Consider the following 18,914-nt stretch of genomic DNA (forward strand, 5'->3'; position numbering starts at 1 on the left):
TTTTTTTTTGTTTCTTTTTTTTTACTCCAGGAATTGGTCAAGGGGTTCCAGTAGTGGCCCTCATTGTGGAAGGAGGTCCCAATGTTATCTCCATCGTTCTGGAGTACCTGCGAGACACTCCTCCTGTTCCTGTTGTGATATGCGATGGCAGTGGCCGGGCATCTGACATCCTTGCCTTTGGTCACAAATACTCTGAAGAAGGAGGGTAAGTCATTTCCTAGCGTGTGTTCTTTCTCTATCCACGGGTTCAGTTACCACATGTGGTAACATAGAGCCCAGGAAATTATTAGCAATACAGTGCAAAAGCAGTACCTTCCTCACATGGCTGTTTCCATCATCAATATGGGTGAAATATTGAAGGTATCCAGAACAAAAAAAAAAGGGGGGGTGGAGGAGCTAAAGCAACACTAAGGAAAGTCTACAGAATAAGACAGAGGTGTAGAAACTGTATCATATAGTTACTTGCCATGACATGTAACACATTGACAAGTACAATGTATGGTATCTTGCAGTTGCAGGTCAAGGGATTCAGTCAAAGGTCACAGGGAATTATTTTCAGTGGCTTAGATATGTTATGTCATTATAATATAGTGTACTGCTGTCTTCAGATTTCACTTAGCCGTACATGTTCATGTAAGCTAGTTTATATTTGTCTTGCTTATTGGGCATGATTCTGCACACCCACCTATATTCACACATGATTGCTTGTGCACTGATCTGTGTTTGCACTGTTCTACCTTTCTTTGGAGACTCAAGGTGAGGCAAGAATAGTATTTAGCTTTTATTACAGAAAATTCAAGTGTGTTTTTGTTGAATCAGGCTATAAACATGCTTTGCAAGTTCCAAAGGGCATGTTATTACTGAATGCCTAAATCTTTAATATTCTTTGTTCTTCTCATCTACTGCCAGAAATACATATACAACCACAGAATCACAGAACAGTTGAGGTTGAATGGGACCTCTGGAGGTCATCAGGTCCAGCACCCTTGCTCAAGCAGGGCCACCTAGAGCCAGTTGCCCAGTACCATGTCCGGATGGCTTTGGAATATCTCCAAGGATGGAGACTCCACAACCTCTCTGGGTAACCTGTGCTAGTGCTCAGTTATCCATACAGTAAAAAAAAAAAAACAACAAAACACCAAACCAAAAAAACCCTAAACAAAAAGAAACACCAATATTTCCTGATGTTCAGAGGGAAACTCCTGTGTTTCAGCCTTTGCCCATTGCCTCTGGCCCTGTCACCAGACTCCACCAAAAAGAGTCTGTCTCAGACTTCTTTACACCCTTCCTTTGGGTATTTATATACATTGATGAGATCCTCTCTGAGCCTTCTCTGCTCTGGGCGGAAAAGTCCCAGCTCCCTCAGTCTTTCCTCACGCGTGAGGTGATCCAGTCCTTTTATCATGGGCCTTAGTGGCCCATCACTGGACTTGCTCCAGTACATCCATGCCTCTCTTGTACTGGGGAACCCAGAATTGGACACAGGACTCCAGGTGTGTCCTCACCAGTGCTGAGGGAAGGGGAAGGATCACCTGCTTTGACCTGCTGGCAGGACTCCTCCTAATGCAGCCCAGGATACCATTAGCCTTTGTTCTTGCAATGGCACATTGCTGGCTCATGTTCAACTTGGTGTCCACCAGGACCTTCAGGTCCTTTTCTGCCAAGCATCTTTCCTGCTGGGAGGCCCTCGGCATGTACTGGTACATGGGGTTCCAAAGGGGACTCTGCATTTCCCCTTGTTGAGCTTCATGAGGTTCCTGTCAGCCTATTTCTCCAGGCTGTCAAGGTCCGTCTGCCAGGGAGCAGCATGACCCTCTGGCATATCAGCCACTCCTCACAGTTTTATATCATCAGCAAACTTGCAGAGGGTACACTCAGCTGCATCTTCCAGATCATTAATGAGGATGTTGAGCAGGACTGAACCCAGGATTGGTCCCTGGAATACACCATCAGTTGCTGGCCTCCAACTAGACTTCATACCACTGAAGGGCCATCCATTCAGCCAGTTTTCAATTCATCTCACTGTCTGCTCTTCCAACCCATACTTCAACAGCTTCTCTATGAGGATGTTATTGGAGACAGTGTCAAAGGCCTTACTAAAGTCTACATAGACAATATCCACTGCTTGCCCCTCATCTGCTAAACCTGTCATTTCATCACAGAAGGTGATCAGGTTGTCAAGTGTGACTTTCCCTTGGTCAATCTGCGATGACTACCAATTATCTTTATGTCCTTCTTGCACCTGGATGTGGTTTCCTGGATTAACTGCTCCATCACCTCCCCAGGGATCAAGGGGAGGCTGACCAGCTTGTAGTTCCCTGTGTACTCCTTCTTGCTCTTCTTGAAGACAGAAGTAACCATTGCTTTTCTCTATTCCTCAGGCAATTTTTCCAGTTGTCATGATTGTTCAAAGATTATGTGGTGGCCTTGCGAAGACATCAGACAGCTCCCTCAGCATTCATGAGTGCACCCCATCAGGGCCCATGGGCTTACATATGTCCAGTTTAGTATTCCCTGACCTGATCCTCTTCCAGCAAGGGTATCACTTCCTTCCTCCAGACTTTGCCCCCTGGTCTCTGGGACTGAAGAAGGCACTCAGTACTTCAGCCTTTTCCATGTCCTGTGTCACCAGGTCCCCTGCCCCATTCATTGAGGGTGGTGATACTCATGGAGGAGGCAATACTTGGAATATTAACCAGCTTTCTTGGGCCTCTCTTCCCTCTTAGTCTGATCCAATAGGACTCTGCCAAGCAGATCCCCAAAGAGGCCAAAGTCTGCTCTCCTCAAGGCCAGGGTTGTGATCTTGCTTTTTGCCCTCTTTCTCCTCTCAGAATCCTGAACTCCACTATCTCATGGTCACTGCAGCCAAGGCTGCCTTTGACCTTCATATCTCCACTGAGTCCCTCTTTGTTGGTGAGTATGAGGTACAGCAGAGAACCTCTCCTCATTGGCTGCACTATCACTTGGGTCAGTAAGTTCTTGTCAATGCACTCCAGGAACCTCTAGGACTGATTATGCCCTGCTGTGTTGTCCCTTCAGCAGATATCACAGTGGTTAAAATTCTCTGTAAGTATGAAGGCCTGTGAACATGAGGCAGCTCCTAGCTCTCTGTAGATGGCCTCATCCACTTGTTCTTCCTGGTCATGCAGCCTATAGCAGACACCCACTACAACGTCACCCTTACCTGTCTTCTCTTTAATCCTAACCCATAAACTCTCAGTTGGTTCATCATCCATCCCCAGGCAAAGCTCCATGCACTCCAGCTGTGCTCACATAAAGGGCAACTCCAACTCCTCATCTTCCCAGCCTGTCTTTCCTAAGAGCTTGTATCCCTCAATTGCAACACCTTCAGTCATGGGAAACATTCCACCATGTCTCTGTGATCCCGACAAAATCATAGGCCTGCAACTGCACACAGATCAAACTCATTATGTTTATTCTCCATACTATGCACATTAGTATACAGGCACTTTAGAGAGACACCCCAGCATACTGATTTCCCAGAAAGGGCTTCGGGGATTTCTCCTTAGTGGTACCTTGTAGGCACTTCCATGCTTACACAAGAGTGATGCAAGTGAGCCCACTCAAGCCCTGTTTTGTTGATTTTGTGATCTGTTCCCATCACATCACTGCAGGCTTTTTGCTCATCAACCCTATGCATCATACTCTCACCATGCTGCTGGTGACTCTTTTTCCTTCCCTACCATTCCTACTTTAAAGCTCTTCTTACCAGGTCAGCCATTTCAGCAAAGGTAACTTTTCCCTTAATTAGTGAGGTGGATCCCATCTCTCACAAGCAGACATTGGTCTGCAAACAAGGTCCCATGGTCATAGAACCCAGAACCCTGTCACCAACACCAGCTCTACAGCCATCTATTGACCTGTAGACCAGTGTCCTCCTCCCCACACCCTTTCCTCTGATCAGCACGATTGAGGGGAACACCACGTGGGCCCCCATGCCCTTGACTACTGCTCCCACAGTTCTGTAGTCACTTTTGTGACTCTCCAGGTTTCCCCTTGCAGCGTCATTGGTGACCACATGGAAGAACAGCAGGGGGAAATACTCAGATGGTCAGACAAGCTTTGGCAGTACCTCCACAATATCCCAGTTCTGGACCCCAGCATGCAGCCAACCTTTCCAGATGATAGGTCAGGTGAACAGATGAGTGCCTCTGTTCCCTGGAGCAAGGAGTTGCCCATTATAATCACTCACTGCTTCTTCCTGGTGGTCTTGCATGGGGCAGGGTCAGGTGGCACAGATCCTTTGCTTGAAGGCACATGTGGCTTCTCTTCAACTTTGAGAGCAGTGAACATATTTTGTAGTTGTAAGTTGTTAGGTGGGGCAGGAGCCTTACTCTTGATGCCAGCAGTCACCAGCTTTAATCCTTTGCTTTCTCCAGAGGTTGCACTTACCTAAATGCTAGGTGTGGACACTGCCTGGTCCCAGTTGGGGTCCAGGTTTCTTCAAGCTGTTGCATCTCAGAGAAGATCCTGTCGGTCTCCTTTTCATCTTCTCTGAAGAAGGATGGAGAGAGACTTTTTACAAGGGCTTGTAGTGACAAGACAAGGGACAATGGTTTTACATTGAAAGAAGATAGCTTTAGACTGAGCATAACGAAGAAATTCTTTATGATGTGGGTGGTGAGACACTAGAACAGGTTGCCCAGAGAAGTTGTGGATGCCCCATCCCTGGAATTGTTCAAGGTCAAGTCGGACGAGGCTTTGAGCAACCTGACCTACGGAAAGATGTCCCTGCCCATGGCAAGGGGTTGAACTAGATGATCTTTAAAGGTCCCTTCCAACCCAAACCATTCTATGATTCTATGATTCTATGATTTTGTTTCACCATCACAAACTCCTGCCTGTAAGAAAGGCAAGTGATAGAATCCCTAGAGGCAGAACAAGCAAGTCATTTATTACCTGAGACGCTCAAGTCTGGCTATTATTCTCCCTTACTATGGGTCTTCTTTCTGTGGTAGTGCCGTTCCAGGTGGTGTCTGCAATACTATCAAATAACATAATTTTTTTTTCCTTTTTCTTTCACCTTGCACGAAACAGAATGTACAAACTATGAAATTTGTAAAGCTAGCTAATGGGAATTTCTGTGTGTTCACCCTGCTTCAGAAAACATCAGTCTAAAATGCAGTGATATTTTTAAGAATAATACAAGTGGAACACCTGTATTATCTGTATTCATAAAAATGTTTTACCCAAATACATTAGACTTCAGATACAAATTGGGTACATTTCACCCCTGCGTAACTTACTTTTGAATAGTGCTTAGCAATGAGGAGAATAGCGAATAACTGGCACGTTAACTGAGTTCAGCTACTAGCTTTTTCTTTTGGATGGAATCTAAGTAAGTTATAAAAAACTGTCTATTAGACTCTAAATCAATGTAGCACATCCAAATTGCATGCAGAATTTAACTCTGCAGTCCACTGTGCAATCAGACTAGAAAGTTGAAAATCTGTTTTAATTCTGGCTGCTGGCTGCGAATCAGGGTCTTCTCCGAGACACAGCGTATCTTCCAAATGCTATGCACTGGATATCTGATCTAAATCATTCAAAAGCCACATCATTCATGGCAGCTACAGACTCAGCACTTGCATGTCAGTATTATCATGCTGCTTTTTCAGTGTATTAAATTCTCACTCATTGCAGACTGATATGGATTAATTTTCTGCATACAAGAATACGTGTACATGTGTACCAAGTGCTGCTGTGAGTTTTTAAGTTTATTTGAAAGTTTGTTGCCAGGGGGAAAAGAACTATGTCTGGAGGACAAAATACAGCTCTGTCCTTGAGTTCCAACCAGTGTGGCACCAATCTGTCCTCTCAGAGAGATCCTTAAGAGTGTTGGACAATTGCATATCTGCCCAACAGGTCCTTTTGTGTTGGGATTCACAGAATTGTGATGTGCCTGCCTTCCCTCCTCATTATTTATCTTTCCTAAATGATAGTAGAGAAAGGAACGATTTTTTATATTAATCAAGGTGGGGTACCTCTTTCCAGTGTCAATGTACGTGCCTCCTTGAAAAGACAAGAGAGAAGAAGCTTGACTTTGCCTTATTTTAAGGCCTGAGTATAGGCTTTCCTCATGAAAAAGCAGACATTTCACTCACCTAGGGCAGTCTTTGCGTGCGTATTGTAATTGTAAGCAAGACTTCACTGGGCTGCAGTGGAATGAGGCTGGCAGCACAACGCAGAGAGCTGTGCCTGCACTGCCTTGCAGGAGGTGCTGCCTGCAACTATGTGATGTACCAAGAACAGGTCAGAAGGAACTGTGAAGCATACCTTGAAGTAAAGATGTCTTTGGAGGTAAATCAGTTTTGAGGCCTCAGTATCTCACCTCTCACATTGAAGTTCCAGGGGAAGGCAAGGCAGATACGCAGCTTCCCACTGAGCTGAGGTTTCAGCATTATGAGTATCAGATATGCAGAATTAGTGCAGGTGGGTTTTTGTAAGTTTGCCATAACTTTAATATCAGGGTCTACATATTGCCTTGGTCTGAAAAGTCTTAAACGGAGTATTAAGAAGGTACAAAGTGGCCACATTTCGCTACAAGCAAATAACATTCTCAGTAGTAAGCTGAGTAAGTTCCCTGTACCTTTTACATCTTAATGACAAACAAGCTAGGTACATGGGATAACCTAAATGGGAAGGCAGCTTAAATGCAGCCTACCCCATGTGGTGAACTGGAAGAATTGCTTGGCTGCTCATCATTATTGTCCCTAATTTAAAGGTCAGGTTCTCCAGGCTCTGAAGCACTTAATTTCTCATTTACTTAAAAGTTGAAAATGTGTTGAACCACGTTGAGGGGTTAAGAACATAAGATCAATCATAAACAACCAAATTTAGTCCCTACTAAGCCCTAAGTGAATATCCTAGTATTTAATAACTCTCCTCCACATAAAGCTGATTTATTTTTAAGTGTATAATTAAGGATGCCTTCTCATTTCATTGTCTGGCATAAAAGCACAATCTGGAAGTAAAACAACTGTAAAGTGCAACTATTTATAGGATCATTCAGTAGTTTTTAATCCTCAGAGATTTCTTTTAATTAAATGCTGAATTTAAAATGACAAAAATGAAGCACTGTTAAAACTATGTCACTTCTTAGGCAAATATTTCCTTACAGAATGGGAAATGATTTGCAATATTCGAATGCAGTCTCCAAGCTGATTTCATACCATGGTAACTACTCCATCAGTTCTACTCCTGCAAGCATGAGACCCTTAAGGAATTCAATTCAATGCCATAAAAATGGCTTCTTATCTAATTTTCACAAGGAAACATAAAACATTCTCTGTGCTTTAAAGGAGCATCCTCATATGAGAATCATTAAAGATTGCCTTTGAATTGATCTGTCTCTGCATCCACTGTGGCATAGCTTTTAGGCTTCACAACTGAAGTGTATTACTTAAATCTCTTTTTTTCTAATAGGGAAAATATAGAGATTTTTCACGTTGAGCAAAAGGTATCATAATGTAGGTATGAAGTGGGTCTTCTGTATCCCCCATGATGTCTACCACATCATGGAGGGTCATAGGTACTATCACATGTGAACAATTTTGTAAGATTGTTTTCACATTGCATATTTTGATATCATTACTTTTCTTTTGTAACAAAGTACTTTTTAAATCAAAAGCTGGATAGAAGAATGTTATTTCTTTGTTGAAATACAATCATCTCTCCTTTGGTGATGGGACAACCATTTAATAAACATAGTCAGGGAAAAATGGTGTACAAGAACAACCACCAGTGAAGAGCTGCAAGTAAAGCTGATTCCTCATAAAGGCATCCAGAAATCATCCCTGTTTGAATAGAATAAAGGAATAATTACATTTATTTTATGTCTTTTCTCATAACAATGCTATGCAAAATGTGCAGATTTAAAAAGTATGAGAAATTCAGCCAGTCCCACAGAGTTGCACAACCATGTCTTATTTGTAATTCCAATGGAAGAAAATGTCAGCAGAGCCTCTGGTCATGTTTCTTACATATGGTGTGATTGTCTAAAGTGCAAATCATAATTAAAACAGAAAATCCCCTAAGCTTCCTGTAAAGGAGGGCAGGGAATAGTTGTCACATCACACTGATATTTTATGGATATATTTTCTTTATCCTGAATAAAAAGAATAATTAAAAAAAAGAATTCACAAATTAAAAGTTAGGTTATGTGCAGTGTGTTGAATGGAGTGTTTCATTTAGGGAATTTCAAAGCATTTTGATAACAATAAATTTTAAAAAATCTATAATGAATTTGCATTTTGAAATCGGGTTAAAGCATAATCTTTATAAATCTCTAGTACGTTGTAAGACTCCAGTACTAAAAAACCCTGGAGAAAAAAGACTAAATAATTTAGAGAGCTGGCTATGGGCCAGATCTTTCAAATCCTCCCCAATGTTCACTACAAAATCATATGCCATGAGTTTGAAAGACTGTAATGTTACTGAGTGGAATGTCTATTATCTCCTCAAATATTAGGCATGAATTCAAAAAAAATTTCTTTCTGAGAAGGGGGGATGCCAAAATGTCATCTGTCTCTTCTGCATTAGCCAAAGCAAGGAAGGGTGTTCTGCTTTGCTATTTATTCTTCCAGCATATCTTGGACAGAAATAGAATGTCACTTTATTTACTTTGTCACTTCAGTGTTTTTAAGTGGCCTCTCTCGATGGATCCGAGACATCTTTCTCCCTTTTTTCCTGTGGTAAGGCCATACAGGTCAGTTCTGATAATCTGATGCATCAAAGCTAATGTTGGCATCTTCTTTAAAAAAAAAAAAATCACCCTTAGCAACAATTATGAGTAGATTTTTTTTCTGAAACTAAATGTATATAGTTCTTTAGATGCCAGATTTTTGACAGTATGTATCTTAATTCCATCAGCAATCCAGATCCTCCGGGGAAAAAAAAAAAGTTGGATACCTGGACTGGTAGGATAATGGGCTTATTTTAGGTATTTAGGGAATGAAAGAACAGATTTGAACTATGTGTGGAACTAAAGAAGAGAACAGGTTAAATTGTCCTTTTGTAGGACATTTCATTTCGTCAGGAGCAAGTTACGTGCAGTATTGCTTCCATGGCAAATTAAGTGGAATTCAGGGACTCATGCCATCAAAATGCCCCAGACAGGGGCTTCTATACAGGAGGTCAGGTTATTTTTCTTATAACCCCCACACAGAAAGTCCTCTTCTGTCAGCTCTCATTGTTGCCCACCAAGAGGGCTGGAGGTTTTAACTCATTGTGTGTTGTCTTTTTGTGAGGGAAGCAGGTCACACTGTGGGGAAGACGTGCTTACATAGTGAGTGAGCAATAAATGCAGTATTGTCACCTCTCCACTATCCCAGGAAAAAGCACATCTGGGGCGATACTTCTTCTCAATGAAAAGAGGAAGTGCAGACATAGACTCTCCATTCAAGAGTCTGTAATAAAGTAGAAGACAACAGGGGGAGCCGAGCATAGAAAGAACAGTGATCCACAGCGTGGTCTAAAATCCCATGTAAACTCATTTTAATCCAACCACATTGACATATGCCTTACAGACGACTCTGTGAAGTGGAAGTCCTTCTCAACAGGTATATTTACTGTCAAAGTCAAATTTAGGGAGTAGAGAACGTATGCACTCCATATGCCAGGCCTTCTATATTCTCCTATGCACCTCTATACCTCTTTTGCATTCCCATTTGTTGTCTCTTCTAACGACATGTTTGCTGTAGGTATGAAGACTAGACAGTAAATCATATTTGAAATTCAGTTGTATAATGAATATCCTCCAGTCTCATTTGGGCTTCCTTACTGCAGAGAAGTACAGGCAACTTTTACCAATAGGATGAAATAAACAGGGGTTTGGTCATTCTACCACAGCAGCTGCCATAAGCTAACAATGACTTTTAGATACTGTGCTGCTTCTGATAATTCTTTGCAGTTGCTGCAGCACTATATCTTTATCTTCTGTCATAAAATATGAGTAATGAAGGTTCCCTGATTTTCATTCTTCCAGATGATCAACAATGACTTATCCTGTAAAACATCCTGACAGCTAATTTTAAACACTCAGTTACAATTTTTAGGGGAGAAAACTGCTATAGTGTAGAAGCTTTCCTACATAAAAGGATACATATTCTAAATTAAAACCCACTATTTGGTAAGATATTAAGAACGGCAATGTTTCACCCAGGACAGTCCTAAGGAATAGACTTTTTGATATCAAGGGGTAGGGTTCAAGTACTAATATTCCATGTAATATTACTATTTATTTCTTCTGTTGGGCCACTTTTTGCAAGTGCTAACATTAGCACTGAGGAGGAATATAAAAATGGTTACTCTTTAAACTCCTGGAAGATCAGCATAAACAAAAGCAAAATGGTTTCTTCAAGTGGGCTCAGAAACAGAGAAATTTTTGTGTTTATTTTCTTACCTCGTCCTGTGCAGCATCAGTAATGTGAGCTGAAACTGTTGGTATAGTCAGGCTAAAATCAAAAACACAAAAGCTCCCAGTTTCATAAAATGAACCATGAGTTGAATTCTGCTAACTCACTGATAGAAAAGGGTCTTCAGATTACCTAGAAGTGTTGATCTCCCTCAAAGCCAGACTATCAGTGTGGTTCTTGTCTTTATTATGAAATCCCACAGAGCTGATAGTTTGAATGGCCTTTTGTCATGCAGTATGTGGGAACTGAAATAAAAACTTTGGAGATGAGGGACCCCAACATGTTCTTCTAGAACAGTGTTTTCCAATTTGTCTCTGATGGTTTCAGCAATTCCTGTCCTTCAAACCTGTCCAAAACAACCTACAGTGATTTGTTGTCTAACTCTTACTTGTTTGACCCTTGGGTGAAGTTGCAATGTTCCCTCATGTTTGTTTTTCTACTTTATTTTTTTTATTTTTGAATTTCAGACTTATCAACGAGTCTTTGAGGGACCAGTTGCTAGTTACCATACAGAAGACTTTCACATACACCCGAACCCAGGCACAGCACCTCTTCATTATCCTCATGGAGTGCATGAAGAAGAAGGAGCTGGTATGTTCACACTTCCCTTAGAGGCAAAGAGAGAGCTCAATGCGTTGTTTTGATCAAGTCTTTCAGGTTCCTGTTGAAGGATTTCACAAACCTGATCACTGTGATCGAGACTCGAAAAGGATATTATATCATGCTGACTTTTCACAGAATCATAGAATCATAGAATGGTTTGGGTTGGAAGGGACCTTAAAGATCATCTAGTTCCAAACCCCTGCCACAGGCAGGGACACCTTTCCACTAGACCAGGTTGCTCAAAGCCCCATCCAATCTGGCCTTAAACACTGCCAGGGAGGGGGCACCCACAACCTCTCTGTTCCAGTGTCTCACCACCCTCACAGGAAAGAATTTCTTCCTCATATCTAATCTAAATCTACCCTCTTTCAGTTTAAAACCATTCCCCCTCGTCCTGTCACTACTTGTCCTTGTAAAAAGCCCATCTCCCGCTTACCTATAGGCCCCCTTTCAGGTACTGGAAGGCTGCTATAAGGTCTCCCCAGAGCCTTCTCTTCTCCAGGCTGAAAAGCCCCAACTCTCTCAGCCTGTCTTCATAGGAGAGGTGCTCCAGCCCTCTGATCATCTTCATGGCCCTCCTCTGGACTCGCTCCAACAGGTCCATGTCCTTCTTATGTTAGGGGCCCCAGAGCAGGGTGCAGTACGCCAGGTAGGGTCTCACGAGAGCAGAGTAAAGGGGCAGTATCACCTCCCTTGACCTGCTGGCCACGCTTCTTTTGATGCAGCCCAGGATGCGGTTGGCCTTCTGGCCTGCAAGCACGCACTGTCGGCTCATGTTGATCTTCTCATCAACCATCACCCCCAAGTCCTTCTCCTCAGGGCTGCTCTCAATCCATTCTCCACCCAGCCTGTATTTGTGCTTGGGATTGCCCCAACCCACGTGCAGGACCTTGCATTTGGCCTTGTTGAACTTCATGCGGTTCACACAGGCCCAGCTCTCAAACCTGTCAAGCTCCCTCCGGATGGTATCCCTTCACTCCAGTGTGTCAACCACACCAGACAGCTTGGTGTCGTCGGCAAACTTGCTGAGGGCGCATTCAATCCCACTGTCCATGTCGCCGACAAAGATGTTAAACAGGACCAGTCCCAATACTGACCCCTGAGGAACGCCACTCATCACTGGTGTCCACTTGGATATTGAGCCGTTGACCATAACTCTTTGAGTGCGACCATCCAGCCAATTCTTTATCCACAGAGTGGTCCATCCATCAAGTCCATGTCTCTCCAATTTGGAGACAAGGATGTTGTGCGGGACATTGTCAAATGCTTTGGACAAGTCCAGGTAGATGACATCAGTCACTCTTCCCCTATCCACCAGTGCTGTAACCCCATCGTAGAAGGCCACCAGATTTGTCAGGCATGATTTGCCCTTGGTGAAGCCATGTTGGCTGTCACCAATCAGCTCCTTGATTTCCATGTGCCTCAGTATAGTTTCCGAGAGTATCTGCTCCATGATCTTGCCAGGCACAGAGGTGAGACTGACTGGCCTATAGTTCCCCAGCTCTTCCTTTTTCCCCTTCTTGAAGATGGGGGTTATGTTTCCCCTTTTCCAGTCAGTGGGAAGTTCACCAGACTGCCACGACTTCTCAAAAATGATGGATAGCGGCTAAGCAACTTCATCCACCAGTTCCCTCAGGACCTGTGGATGCACCTCATCAGATCCAATGGACTTGTGCACCTTCAGGTTCCTTAGATGGTCTCGAACCTGATCTTCTCTGACAGTGGGTGGTTCTTCATCCTTCCAGTCCCTGCCTCTGCCTTCTGCGACTTGGGTGGTGAGGCTAGAGCTCTTGCCGATGAAGACTGAGGCAAAAAAGTCGTTGAATACATCAGCTTTCTCCATATCTTGGGTAACCACATCTCCTGTTTCCTTCCGGAGAGGGCCCACATTTTCCCTAGTCTTCCTTTTATCACTGACATACCTGTAGAAGCATTTCTTGTTGTCCTTGACATCCCTGGCCAGATTTAATTCTATCAAGGCTTTAGCTTTCCTAACCTGGTCCCTGGCTTCTTGGACAATTTCCCTGTATTCCTCCCAGGCTACCTGTCCTTGCCCTCTGTAGGCTTCCTTCTTGTGCCTGAGTTTATCCATGAGCTCCTCGTTCATCCATGCAGGCCTCCGGGCGTTTTTGCCTGCCTTCCTCTTTGTTGGGATGCATCACTCCTGAGCCTGGAGGAGGTAGTCCTTGAATACTAACCAGCTTTCTTGGGCCCCTCTTCCCTCCAGGGCTTTATCCCAAGGGACTTTCCCAAGCAGGTCCCTGAAGAGGTCAAAGTCTGCTCTCCTGAAATCCAGGGTCATGAGCTGGCTGCACACCCTCCTTGCTGCCCTATCGATCTTGAACTCCACCATTTCATGGTCTCTGCAGCCAAGACTACCCTTGGGCTTCACGTCCCCCACCAGGCCCTCCTTGTTGGTGAGAACAAGGTCCAGCATGGCACCTCTCCTCATCAGCTCCTCTGTCACTTGGAGAAGGAAGTTGTCATCTACACATTCCAGGAACCTCCTGGATTGCTTGTACCCAGCTGTGTTGTCCTTCCAACAGATGTCAGGGTGGTTGAAGACCCCCATGAGGACCAGGGCCTGTGAACATGAGCCTACATCTATCTGTCTGTGGAGGGCCTCATCCGCTTCGCCATCCTGGTCAGCTGGCCTATAGCAAACGCCCACTATAATGTCTCCCATCCCTGCCCGCCCTTTAATCCTGACCCATAAGCTTTCCGTCAGCTCCTCCTCCATCTCCAGGCACAGCTCCATGCACTCAAACTGATCATTGACATAGAGCGCAACACCCCCTCCTCGTCTCCTCTGCCTGTCCTTCCTGAAAAGCCTGTATCCCTCCATTCCAATGCTCCAGTCGTCAGAGTCATCCCACCATGTCTCTGTGATGCCAATAAGGTTGTATCCTTGCAGGTATGTGCATGTCTCTAGCTCCTCTTGTTTGTTCCCCATGCTCTGTGCGTTTACGTAGAGGCATTTCAGTTGAACCCTGGACGAAGCTGCCTTGCGGCCTGAAATTCCTATCCGTGGATCTTCTGGTGCTCTCCTGCCGACCTGCAATTCTTCTCCAGTCTCTGGGCACCTATTACTGGCCCTGGCATCAGACTGGCTGAATTGGGATGGATTGAGGACCCCCTCCCCCAGAAAATCTAGTTTAAAGCCCTCTTTACCAGCTTGGCTAACCTATGACCCAAGATGGTCTTCCCCTTCTCTGATAGATGGACCTCGTTGGCTGCCAGAAGATGGGGTTTCTCAAAACGAGTCCCATGGTCTAAGTAGCCAAACCCCTGGCTGTGGCACCAGGGGTTTTGTTTGCTTTAATCTATATTTTCTCATTTAAAGTGATTAATCCAACAGATCTATTCCCTTCGTAAATTCCTCTACATTTCCTTTGACAGGACAAAATCCAGCTACTAGAGTATGTATATTATTACATTTCAGTCATCTTCAGACATATCATGATTAAAATTTTACCTCATTCAACTACAGAAAACCTCAGAAGGAAGCATAATTGTTTATCTGTCACTGGCATCATATTTTAAAGATGCCGTAGAGTTGCACAACTATCACTAGGGCTATTATTTTATTATGGAGATGTGTGACAGGAAAGAAAATAGCTGGTCTCCAAGGCTCCTATTCTGCAACAGCAAGGGTATCCCTTTAATGCATACTTATACTTTCTTGAAGAACACAAGATCTTTCAACAATTTCTGGGAACAGAAGCATTTTTGAAGCAAAATCACATTGTAAAAACTTGGGATTCAATTCCGGGGGTTTGGGGGTTTTTATTTCTTACAAACTGACTGATAGACATGCTTCAATTTCTTTCTTCTAAGATTCATTTGCAGTTCATATCGCAGCTTCCTGGAATTCCAGGCTGATGACAGTCTGCAACAGTTTCTGTAGGGTAACACTCAAGAGGAAAGATTGACTGTTGTTTTACAGAAGTTTCATTTTCTGAAACTGTTTGAGTTTTTTGTGACTTCGTCCTCTGCAGTACCTTTTAATTTTAGTTGAAAATATGGCGTAGAGTAATTAATACCACTGGAGAGGAACAGGGAAAACCAGTTAGGAAGTGTTAAAAATAAAAGGCTGCCCTTCTAGACAGAGCTTTGCAAAATAGAAGAGATTTCTTTATATGGTTTAACTTGCCAAAAGCACGGTATTCTGTTCAGTAACCAGCAGTTCGTGCATCCATCAAAAAGTGGTCAGCCTTCCTCATGCATAACTAATCATTACATGTACCCCAATAACCTGGCATGTACCTTGGACAAAGGCAGATAGGAGAGGATCCCAAGGACAACTTTTCAGGGAATACATGACAGCAGCATGCAGTTCCACTATGCCGTTGCAATGTAGATGGTTGATGGAACCAGACATACAGCAGTCCCTCCTGCTTTCTTCCTCCCACAATCAGAATTAAAACTGTACAGCAGACTTACTTAAAACACCCTTTAGCTATTCACAAGCAGTCAGTGCAGCCCATAACGTATATAAGTCATCCATTCCCTAGGTGAACTACATCAAGATAGAGAGTTCTTTTTTCTTTCTTTTTCTTTTTTCTCCTAAATCTCCTTTGCATTAAAGACTCTCAGAAAAATATGGCTGTGCTACAGAAATACTTTTCCTGTTCATTTATGGTTGTCAAGATGTACCGTGTCCTCCATGGCACTTGAGTTTGCTTTACATGTGTGGTACATAAATGCCTCAGTCTACCTTAATGTTGAATTTGCTGTAACATTTCTTATCAACAGTTAGCAGAGAGAACCTCCTTAGGGAAACAGCATTAATTCTTTTATGCCCATTTATGTTAATGCAATAATAATAATAATAATAGTATGCACATATAAGACCTACTTGTGAACCAGTGTTCTGCATGCAAGCATAAAAAACATAACTATAGAAGATGGAAGAAAAGAATGAGGAAGGGAGGGGGAGGGAGAGAGAGAGCAAAAGGGAGGGAGCAAGGAAGGCAGGAAGGAAGAAAAGCAGGAAGGTAGGAAGAAAGGAATAATAGAAAGCAGAGGCAGACATTGTATTATCAAGACTGGAAAAATGCAATTCTGGATTGTTCCAGACACCTAAATGCAGAACTGGTTGTCAGGCTTTGAACAAACTCTGCTACTGCAAAGTTAACTATGAAGTTTTTGACTGCAGTATTCACCTCAAGATTTTTGTTCCAGGCAAGGTTGTGTATTTGTTACAAGTTTCTTCTCAGACATGTAACCTCTGTCACCACTGACATTCTTTACCTACACATCTTGTGAAGAACTATTAAATAGGAGATGGTCTGACCAAAATTAGGTGTTCTGAATTTGAATTTATACCACTAACACAACCATGTGTAAAGAGAATACATTAAAACAAGATTTCTCCCTGGTACCTCAGTTGTACTGAGAGTGTCAATTTTAACAGTGGTATGCTAGAAAGATTTTATGTCTGAGGTGTGGTTGCTAGGCTAATGGTGTCCTTTAAGACTCATAACCTTGTATATGAACATAAAAGAAAGATGATACTCATAATGACGAAGATAGCGTTACCAGAGGAGATGGATGACCTTGGAGATGTGAAGTATTCCCAGGAGTGAGTGGTGACTTCACTGGTTCTTTGTAGTTCCATATTTCCACATCTGTCCCACCTCTTGTCCTTTCTCAGGCTTGACCTTCTGATTTGGTTGTGCGTAAGACAAAACACTGCTTGATGAACTGACTTCATCATTAGTCTGATCTCCCCTCTCCCTAAAGAAACAAATAGAAGGAAGATGCAAAAGAGTGTCTTATAAAGCACAGCAACAGCCAAATTGATCATGGCTATTTTTCCTAAGTTCATGGTCAGTGCCACTAAAAATTAAGTGCCAACAGGGTACAGGCAGGAAGATGCTTTTGTAGTAAAGTACATAAATACAGATGAATCACAAATGTGAGGGAAGCAAATAAAATGCAAGTTAATATCTGGAAAGGAATAAAAAGCTGTCTTTTAAATCATTTTTTCTACTCTACCTACTTAGAATGTGTAAAAAGGCTGGCATCTCTTTTATAAATTTGACATATGTGGTGGTCAGGGAAAAAGCCTAATCATACGAAAAATTACCCCCTTCACAGAACATCAGATTTTTCAAGTTCTGGCATTTTGGACTTCACTCTCAAAGAATGGTCTTTGAATTGTATTCCCAGGAAGCATCATTATTATGATGTGCAATGTTCCATTTTTTTGATAAAGTGTAAGCTTGTTTGTTGAATAAAATCTGAGTGCACAAGCTGGATGATAAAATGAGGCCATAGCAGAGGAGAGATCTAAGCCTCTTAGGTTTGCAAGGCAGAGCAAATTCCACTCCTCAATTTAATGAGTAGTTTTTATTGAATCGTAAACTTAGCTGTGTTGATACTGCAAGCACCAGAGTTTATATTCAGAAATATACTTGGACTAAGGTGCTTAATGAGGTCTACGATATAAAAATCTATTTAAAATTAAGTAGGCTATACAGGTCTGTATATATAACTGTAGATTACAAGGGTAGATTGTTTTGTATATAATTTATGGAGATTCTCTACTGTCACATTTACATAGAATCCTTAAAAAAAGTTCATGCCAAGAAGTTCCTAAAAGAAGAGCATGAAGGCTCATCAAAGCTAAGTGGGCAGGAGGCAGTATTGTAAAGTCCAGTCCACACTTTTTTTTCAAAAAGCACCATGAACATTTTTACTACATGTTGCTGTCGCTTGCATGCAGCCCCTGAGAAGCTAAAACTGCCCATTTGATGATACCTTGCCTACCACTAAAAAAAAAAAAAAAAAAGAAGTTTTTGTTTAGGACATTTGCATTCTATATCAATTAGTCCAAAGCTACAATAAGATAGAATTCTATATTTTTTTAAAAAAAGAAAAAAGATAAGTAGAATGAGACAGTCTTCAAAGGTGTTTTTTGATCTTTCATTCTGTTGTTGTTCTTGCTGATCTCAGAATACAAACAGCAGGTGAGGGCACTGCCTGAGGACTCAGTCTGGCAGGGACATTTCCTGCTGGAGCTCCAGCTCAGCCCCAGGGTCAAGTGGCAGCAAGGAAGGGAATCCCTCAGATAGCTGGCTAGGAGAGATCACCTCAGATAGTCCCTGAAAACATGTTGTGTTGGGTTATAGTTGAGAAGTCTGTTTCCAGCTGTGCAAAGGAGCATTTATTTCTGTCTCAGTAAATAAATTAGCCTTATTACCCTTAAAGGCAGTAATTCTGGTGTTTGAGTTTTCTGACAAATACAGGCTGCTCCATTCTTTTAGGAGTACTTAATCATTTTGCAGCTTAGACTGGCATGTTGCTGGAGTGCTTTGTTCACAAATCACAATGTGTATTTCTCAGAAGCCAGAATATGCTTTCAAACAAGCTGCATGGGTCCATCTGTGGAGCTTCATTGGGCAGGCACTGGGAAAGGCCACTTTGGCAAGCCAGAAAGGTCCATGTCCCTGAAAACAATCACACGTTGCTATGAGATACATTTTTCATAAAACTAATTCTTCCAAAATAGCGCTTTGAGAGTGTATAGACCTAATCTTATATCCATTTAATAGAAAAGGGATTTGCCATGAATCAGAATAAGACCAATCTTAGTACCTTAGTAATCAAAAAACAGCACATTAACACCACCAGTAAAGACTGTGTACTGCGTGCTGGTTAAGTTTGTTTTCTTATTACTACCATGACCATTTTCTGCTAAATTTGTTTCCTTGAATATATGAAGGTTCAGTTACTACATTAATCAAACTGATAGTGTCATTGCCTACCACTGCATTACACGAAGGGTATGCAGAACGAAGAGCGTATAGATGGTGGGCATAGGTTTGTGTGTATCCATGAATTCCTGGAACTCATTTCCACATAGAGGCA

General features: G+C 42.5%; 1 protein-coding gene across 1 annotated transcript in view; it reads left to right on the top strand.

Moving 5' to 3' along the window:
- Positions 1-18,914, top strand: part of TRPM3 (transient receptor potential cation channel subfamily M member 3) — a 490,459-nt gene that overhangs the window by 383,327 nt on the left and 88,218 nt on the right. The window contains exons 7-8 of the mRNA XM_068423967.1: positions 31-205; positions 10,904-11,027. Coding sequence (XP_068280068.1) covers positions 31-205; positions 10,904-11,027 — 299 coding nt within the window. The remainder of the gene's footprint in view (positions 1-30; positions 206-10,903; positions 11,028-18,914) is intronic.

The sequence above is a fragment of the Nyctibius grandis genome, chromosome Z, assembly GCF_013368605.1.
Source record: "Nyctibius grandis isolate bNycGra1 chromosome Z, bNycGra1.pri, whole genome shotgun sequence".
Taxonomy (NCBI): domain Eukaryota; kingdom Metazoa; phylum Chordata; class Aves; order Nyctibiiformes; family Nyctibiidae; genus Nyctibius; species Nyctibius grandis.